Below are 9,022 nucleotides of genomic sequence, written 5' to 3'. Positions count from 1 at the left end.
AGTGCAGAGGAATACAACAGAGCCAGGGACAACCTAAAAAGAGGCATCAGGAGAGCCAAGTTCACAAGCAAACTTAACATAGAGGAGCACTGCCACAACTCTGACCCCAGACCCATGTGGAAAGGCATCCTGACCATCACGGACTACAAACCAACAGCTCAATCCCAACCAACCAGCAGTGAATTCCAACCAAACAAACTCAATTACTCGTTTCGATCAAGGCCTAGGACATTTCTACTGCTCACAGTTCACTTTCACTCTCAACAATGGATGTCTATTCAGCTTTTAGCAGAGTGGATGCACGCAAGGCAGCTGGCCTGGACGGCATACTGGGACATACTCTGGGTTCTCAGAGCATGCGCTGGACAACTGGCACAGGTTTTTACTGACATTTTTAACCTGTCACTGGCCCAAGCCACGGTTTCTACATGCCTAAAGACCACAACCATCATACCAGTGCCTAAGCACTCAGCTGCCGAATGACTGAAGGACTTTCGCCCAGTTGCACTCACCCCTATCGCTATGAAGTGCTTTGAGAAACTGGTCCTGAATCACCTCACTGTGGGCCTACCACCTACACTGGACCCACAACAGTTTGCCTATTGCCCGAACAGATCGACAGAGAATGCAGTGTCCACGGTTCTTCATTTAGCCCTCACCCACCTGGATAAAAGCAACGCCTACATCAGAATGCTGTTCATTGACTTTAGCTCTGCATTCAATACAGTCCTCCCCACTGTACTGATCACTGCACCTCCACTTGCAGATAGACTTCTGGACTTTCTCAACAATAGATCTCAATCTGTTAGCTTGGGCAACCAGGTATCCTCAACCCTCATTCTGAAAACTCGCATTCCACAAGGCTGTGTTCTGAGCTCACTACTCTACTCCTTGTTCACCCACGACCTGCCACAGTTCGTAGCGGCTGGTCTCTCTACCAAGGTAGTAGCGACCCTTCTCCATTCCAGAGCTCCCCCCATGAGGAGGTCGTACGCCGCACAATGGCAGCTGTTCACATCAGGGTGTGCGCACCATGACTTGGGCCCAGTTAACTGCCCGGTCGGTTCAGTTCTGGAGTTTTTACAGGAACAGTTTGCCACAGGGTTAACCCTTTCGACCCTGAAGGTTTACGTGTCCGCCATCGCGGCATATATCACTCCGCCTGCGGGGCAGTCGCTGGGTAGGCACCCTCTGTTGCCCCGTCCAGCCTGGAGTTGCCCCTGGCATGGCCAGAGTGTTTCTATACACGAAACCTGGGTGCGTACCTAAGGTGCCTACGGCTCCCACACGACGTGTCATGTTACAGGCATTCCTCCGTTTATAGCCCCCGACCAGGGGTTACAGAGCCGACTGTGTCCAGTGCGAGCAGGAGAGACCTTGGTGAGATTATTGACCTGAGTCTTTCCTTTGAGGCTCATGTGAATAATATTACCAGAATGCTGAGGATGAAGCCAACAGGAAGGAGGAAAAGAGGAAGACCAAGGAGAAGGTTTATGGATGTGGTGAGGAAAGACATGCAGGTAGTTGGTTGGAAAGAGGCAGATGTCTAATTTTACTGTGTACTGTATCAGCTACACTGTGTGCACAATTATTAGGCAAGTGATTATTTTGACCATATCATCATTCTATCCATAATTTTCCAAGTCCAAGCTGTATAAACTTGAATGCTTATTGGATTTAATGCATATCAGGTGATGCTTATTTGTGTTATGATGGAGGGTGTGGCCTAAGGAGATCAACACCCTATATCAAGGTGTGCATAATTATTAGGCAGATTCTTCTCCTCAGGAAAAATGCGCTGGATGGAAAGCGCAGCGCTGGGCAGCAACGGATAAACGTAGTGCAGACAGCGTGAACATGGAAAACAGCAGGATTGGGGTAATCCGGGGGGCTGTAGAGAGAATGCGGAGTCCGAGAAGAAGGGTACGTAGCGGGATACGTATACGCGATTACACAGACCACCATGAACCAACACATACGATCATGCACAAACAATAACGGACCGCGAGTGTGTGGAGGGGAGGGGCTTAAATAGGAGATGGGATGAGTGAGTGAATAAGAGTCAGGTATGTGTGATCAGCATGACTGCGACGAGCTCGCCCGCACGGGAGAAGAAGCAGGGTGCTTCGGGGAATGCCGCCGCCGAAGGGGGCGTGGCAGGGGGATTCCTGACATAACCGACGTTAAGGGGCAAATTTGCCCCCCCTTGTGCTCGAGATATTAGGGTTCGGCGACATAAAGAAATCGACATAACCGATTAAAAAATGCTCAGACAAAGTGAGAATTTGGCGGTTCCACTTCAAAAACGTCGACTTCATTGGGTTGGCGAGTTAACCGAGGTCGAGATAAGTGGGTTCGACTGTATATATATATATATATATATATATAAATATATATATATATATATATATATATATATATATATATATATATATATATATATATATATATATATATATATTCTCTTTATTAAACTGCTTTTCCTGGTGTCGATTTCATTTTTGGTTTTCTCATTTTTTGCTCTTGTTGATTGCTAATTGCCTGACCTTTGCTTGTCCCAGGTTGTGATTTTGTCAACCGATGTAATTTTGTTTGCCATTTATACTCATAGAACATTCTTACTTATCACTTTCATCTACATTTTCTATTGTGGCTCTAATATTGTTACAGGGATAAATACTGGCATATGTACTGAGGTAAATAATGAGAGAACTACTAAGGTAAGTATTATTGTAAATACTGAGGTAAGTAATTAGATAAACACTGAGGTAGGCATTGAGGTAAGTAGTGTGGAAATATAAAAGAAATGTTGATATAAGTACTGAAGTAAATACGTATGTAGGTGAGATGTAAGTGGTAAGGTAAATATAGAGGTCAACACTGACATAAGGTAAACTGAGGTAAACATTGAGATAGGTAAACACTGATGTAGGTGTTAAAATAAATTCTGCAGTAAATACTGAGATAAATTCTAAAGTTTTGTACTTGAGTAAAGCTGTCAGGTTGTCTCAGTAGGTAGTGTTGTTGTGTTACAGCTCCAGGGTTCATGGCTCAATTGTGAGCTCATGTTGGTGTCTGAGTGGAGTTTCAAATGTTCTTCTCATGTTCTTTAATGTTGGTTTCCTCTTGGTTCTTCAGTTTCCTCACATCTCCCATAAATATTTAATTTGAATAAAGGTAATAATTTCACGACAGAGTAAACTGCTACTATTCTGAATAAGTGGAGCTAAAGTCCAAAGACTACATCATACATTGTAAATCATACAATTATTTATTATTATTTCATATCAAACAAATTAGGAAAAAATACTGCATATATTTATTAAAGATTATTGTTTATAAAACTGTGTGGTGTCTGCCATTGTTTGATGTCACTGAGAGTATTTTTTGCAAATGATCAAAACTTTAAACAATAAAGACAAGTTTTAAGTTGATTAACTAAGTTGAGTTTAGTTGAATATTTTTGTATGTATGTGTGTATATACCTCCAGACAGCACGAGTGTTCAGTGCATACTCCAGTTCAAAGCGTGTGCGTAGCGCAGCGACGTGACTCCGACCTGGACTCATACGACCAAACAAACTGTCTGAAGACGCCGATGGAGACAGAGAGCCACTGCTGTTACTGGAGGCTGGAGACATCAGCTACACACGTATGCACACACACACACACACACACACACACACACACACACACACACAAATACACACACACACACACACACACACACACACACACACACACACACACACACACACACACACACACACACACACACACACACACACACACACAGCATTACATTCACAGCTGTAATGTTCTCAGCAGGTTGTTGAACTGGGGTTCAGTGTGAACATAGTAGTGATGTAACATAGTGTGTGTGTGTGTGTGTGTGTGTGTGTGTGTGTGTGTGTGTGTGTGTGTGTGTGTGTGTGTGTGTGTGAAATCTAAATAAATAAACATGTTAACACTGTAGCGCATCATTTCTTATGAACAAATTCTGCAGAACAAACAGCAAATATTTTCTCACCTCAATGTTACACAAACACTCCTCAAGCTTAGACACAACCTCTGAGAACTCCGGCCTTTCCTAAAAAAAACAAGAGATATAGGAGAGAGAGAAGGGAGCAAGAGAGTAAGGGATTGAGGTACAATGAGAAATTGTGAATAAATATTTATTTATTTATTTATTGTTTTATCCAACAGTAATCAGGTGGTAACCTCAACAAAGATGAAGATATAATGAATAGACATTTGGTGTCACTCAGATCAGGATGGGTTCCCTTCAATGTTTCTTCCTCATACCATCTAAGGGTTTTTTCCTAGCCACTGTTGCTACCAGCTCAATAGGGATACATGTAGAGATTTAATATATACATTTAAAATGTATATTAGTAATCTAGTTATTTCTGTAAAGCTGCTTGAGAAAATGTACACTGTTGAAAGTGCTATACACTACATTGAATTTATTTGAATTGAAAATAGTGTAAAGTGTAAGACAGTAGTATACTGATGTGTAGAGTCTACTGTTGTGTGTGTGTGTGTGTGTGTGTGTGTGTGTGTGTGTGTGTGTGTGTGTGTGTGTGTGTGTTTCTAATGGAGATGTTTAGTTGGGAAAGTAAATATGCCAGAATGTGTGTAATGAACTGCATCACTGCCTCATTATAAAACTAATTGTGTAGTAACGTGAGAGATAAACACACACACACACACACACACACACACACACACACACACACACACACACAAAATGTCAGTCTAACCGAAAAAATAAATAAATATATTATATATTTATATATTTTTTATGATTTTATGATTAATTTAATTTCTGTGTGTAAAATCCTTTCAAAAATCTAAATCATTCTTTATATTAAACAAGTATAATTATTACATACTTATGTTTAGAATAAAATGTCATAAGCGTGTGTGTCAAATGTAAAAAATACAGGAACATCAGTTTAAAATACAGTAAAAAATGTGAGTCTGAGCACTGATGCCCTTATAGTCCACTCACTGTGCTACATGCTACTGCAGCAAACACTGAATACTTAATAATGAATATGTGTATCTGACCTCAGGACAGATGTTCCAGCCCCTCATGAGCAGAGCAGACAGAGGTTTAGGGATAGAGTAACCGATTGGAGGCCGGATGTGATGATACGCCATATCAGCCGCAGCAGCAGCTAAACACCCACACACACACACACACACACACACACACACACACACACACACACACACACACACACAAATAGATGGATGGATGGATGGATGGATGGATGGATGGATGGATGGATGGATGGATAGATGGATAGATAGATAGATAGATAGATAGATAGATAGATAGATAGATAGATAGATAGATAGATAGATAGATAGATAGATAGATAGATGGTCATGATTAATTCATCTATTTATTATACAGTGCTTTTCTGGTTTATTTTAGTCACCCGGTTTGAGATGAGCGAATGGAATCTCCCCCGTCAGCAACTCCCACAAACACAGTGCATAACTGAACATGTCTGCCTTCACCGTGTAGCGTGTGCACTGTGTAAACACCTCTGGAGCCATCCAGCGAAGGTTCTACACATGGGAACAGTCACTTCCATGAAAAACATTGAACCTGAACCACGTATCAGAACCTAAGTGTGCTAATGAGAAACATTTTAGTTATATTCAGGTCATCTTTTTTCATTTCACTGTAACTCATGTTCTCTTTATTAATTATTAAATAAAGCACAAGTGTGTAAGTTAGTGCTGCATGACAGAAAAACTGCAGTGAAAGCAAGGAGGTTTTAAATTGTGTTTTGTAAAGCAGCAGGGCAAGTTAATGATTAAACTTAATAATCATGGCATTAATACAAATACTGATTTGTGTTTCAAGTGTCATGTGTCTCTTAAATAAGTTCCATACAAACTTCTATGTGCCTCAGCCAATCAGAACACACTACACTGATCACTGTGAATGAGAGAGAGTGCATAAACACACCCCAGGCTGTTTTGTCATGTTGTCTTCATCCATGGACAGCAGGAAGCGTGACTCTGTACAACACACACACACACACACACACACACACACACACACACACACACACACATTATATATATATATAATTTTTTTAATTTATTATTATTATTTTATGTTGTTGTGTTAAAATCTGATACTACAATCATTAAAACAAATTTTTGTATTTTATTAATCTACACTTAGTTCCCCACAAGAACACGATTTGGAAAGACACACACCTCTCTATAGAAGACAATGCATATAAAAAAAAAAGTCATGAGGTCAAAGGAACTGCTGCAGAGCTCAGAGACAGAATTGTTGTAAGGCACAGATATGAAGTGAAAGAAGTGTGGCACAACCCAGACTCAACAAAAGCTGGTTGCCAACCCAAACTGAGCAATTCAGGGAGAAGGGCCTTAGTAAGAGAGAAGACCAAGAACCTGATGGTCACTCTAAAGTTCCAGAAGGACACACATAACTGCTGCTCCCCAATCTGAGCTTTATGGCAGAGTGGCTAGACAGAAGCCTCTCCTCTGTGCAAAACCCATGGAAGCTTGCTTGGAGTTTTCCAACAGGCATCTGAATTACTTTCAGACCGTGCGGAACAACATTCTCTGGTCTAATAAAAACCAAAGAATATTAAAATGTTTAGCCTCGATTCTAAATGTTATATCTGGATGAAACCAGCTTTCCAAAACCATCCCAAAGAGAAGCAAGGTGGTGGTAGCATCATGCTGTGGGGGTGTTTTCTCTTACACTGCACTCAGGACCTCAGACTGGGCTGAAGGTTTACCTTCCTGCATTATAACAACACACAGCCTAGACAACACAGGATTGGAGTAGTGATGACTCTTTTAGGGTCCTAGAGTGGCTTAGCCAGATCCCTGACCTGAACCCTATTGCACATCTGTGAAGAAACCTGAAAGTGGCTTCCACCAAAACTCTCTATCCAGAGCCAAGCCCCAGCCAAAGAGAATGTGCCCTGAAGAATGGCAGAAAGTCCCTCAATCCAGGTGTGTTAAACTTGTTGTGTCAAACCCAAAAAGAATCAAGACTGGAACTGATGCAAAAGGAGCTTCAACTAACTACTGATAAAGTGTCATGATTTTTCGTTTTTTTGTTTTAATTTTAATAAATGTATAGACATTTCTAGAATTCTTTTTCACTTTGTCATTATGGGGGACTGAGTGTAAATTAATGAGAAAAAATTCATCTTAATGATTGTAGTATCAAACTGTAACATAACATTGAAAATAGAGAAGGGTCTAAATACTTTATATATTTTATATTTATAAATGGATTGTTTGTGTCGCACCTCCAAAATCAGCCACCACAGCGTGACCGTCCTCATACAGCAGAATGTTGTGACTGACAATTACACAAAACACCAACAGTCACAAAAAACATCCAGATCATTACATTTAACAAACACTGCTGCTGAGTTCTGGATTTTGACTGGCCAGGACGTGGTGATTTATTTTCTAGAACCACAGCTATGACAATAGTGCTGATTTATATGTACTTGCTTTGACATGCTATCGTTTCCATAGTAACAGCTCATACACAGGGATGTGTACATAGCACACACTACACATGCACAGATTAAAGATGTGTATAATGGTTGATATGATAAAGTTTTTTAGAAAACGTATGGAAGAAGTCTCTAGTATGAGCTTGAAAATGAAATGAAATTGACTGATGAAGATGATGACCTGTTGAGGTCTCGGTGGATGATGGGCTGAGTCAGGTTGTGTAGATACTCCATCCCTCTGGCCACATCGATGGCAATGATGAGTTTTGACTGCAGGTCAATCAGCCTGCACGGTCAGACACACACACACACACACACACACACACACACACACACGCACATATCATCATCATGTGTGTGCGTGCGTGTGTGTGTGTGTGTGTGTGTGTGCATGTGCATGCATGTGTGTGTGTGTGTGTGTGTGTGTGTGTGTGTTTTTATCACTCCTCACCGTTTTTGTTCATGCAGTAGGGAGAAGAGTGATCCTCCAGAGACGTACTGTGTGACAATAGCGAACTGACTCGGATCATCGAGACACGCCCCCACAAATGGAATAACACACGGATGATTTAAGTGACACAGGATGGAAACTTCCCGGCAAAACATGTCTGTGTCTGACTTCGAGCAGTATGTGTTAGCCCGATACCTGAGACATGCAATAGAGCACACAGCACAAGAAATGTGGATGATGTCACTGTGGTGTGATTTTATCATGGTGTGATGATGTCACTGTTTTGTATTGCTTAAGTTTATTGGGCTTTCAAAAGGAACTGACCGTTTAATAGCTACGATCTTGTTGCGGCATTTTCCTCTGTACACTTTACCAAAAGATCCTAGAACAGAGAAAACAGAAGTGTTAGTGATGGGAGGAGGTCACTGTGGCATCATGATCAAACACACCTGAGCCAATTATCTCATGAAACTCCAGTTCTGAGAGCTGCAGGTGGAAGTGAGATGGGAGACTCGCTCTGAGGAGCAAGACATCAGCTTTTTCTGTAAACACACACACACACACACACACACACACACAGTTGTACTTTTGGAAAACAAATGGTGGTCCCACTAAGTATAAACCAGATGTATGGCATGAATCTGCAGTATGCTGTGGTAGATATTTTGGTTAAGTGTGTTCTTAATTTCGACTTAATCACCAGTGTTACCAGCAAAGCGCCTCGAAACCATCACACTTCCTGATGATGGATCTTTTCTCTTTTCTTAACTGAGTGTTTCTTGTTAGAATCTGGATTTGTACAGTAGTTGTAGTAGCACTAATAGTGATATTAATTCTGTACGCACAAGACAACTGATACTCTAAATTACATTAAGAGGAAAAGTAATGTCACAAATAAACTCTTGATAAAACACACATGTGACCTGAAACCATTCCAGGTAAAGACCTTATGTAAAGCTGCTTTGAGAAAATGTACTTTATAAAAAGTGCTTTACAAATAAAAATGGTTCGTATGTAACCATAGTTCGCTGGGG

General features: G+C 41.0%; 1 protein-coding gene across 3 annotated transcripts in view; it reads right to left on the bottom strand.

Moving 5' to 3' along the window:
* The window catches only part of tnni3k (TNNI3 interacting kinase), a 30,091-nt gene that overhangs the window by 2,101 nt on the left and 18,968 nt on the right, over window positions 1-9,022 (bottom strand). For all 3 annotated transcript variants that reach the window (XM_083554808.1, XM_083554809.1, XM_083554810.1), the window contains 10 exons: window positions 8,438-8,530; window positions 8,313-8,370; window positions 7,989-8,183; window positions 7,719-7,823; window positions 7,322-7,374; window positions 5,989-6,041; window positions 5,450-5,582; window positions 5,073-5,182; window positions 4,030-4,089; window positions 3,486-3,643 (listed from right to left, as the gene is read on the bottom strand). In XM_083554808.1, the coding sequence (XP_083410934.1) occupies window positions 3,486-3,643; window positions 4,030-4,089; window positions 5,073-5,182; window positions 5,450-5,582; window positions 5,989-6,041; window positions 7,322-7,374; window positions 7,719-7,823; window positions 7,989-8,183; window positions 8,313-8,370; window positions 8,438-8,530 (1,018 nt within the window). The remainder of the gene's footprint in view (window positions 1-3,485; window positions 3,644-4,029; window positions 4,090-5,072; window positions 5,183-5,449; window positions 5,583-5,988; window positions 6,042-7,321; window positions 7,375-7,718; window positions 7,824-7,988; window positions 8,184-8,312; window positions 8,371-8,437; window positions 8,531-9,022) is intronic.

The sequence above is a fragment of the Silurus aristotelis genome (genome assembly GCF_946808225.1).
Source record: "Silurus aristotelis genome assembly, chromosome: 11".
Classification (NCBI taxonomy): Eukaryota; Metazoa; Chordata; class Actinopteri; order Siluriformes; family Siluridae; genus Silurus; species Silurus aristotelis.
This window is presented reverse-complemented; position numbering and strand designations above follow the sequence as displayed.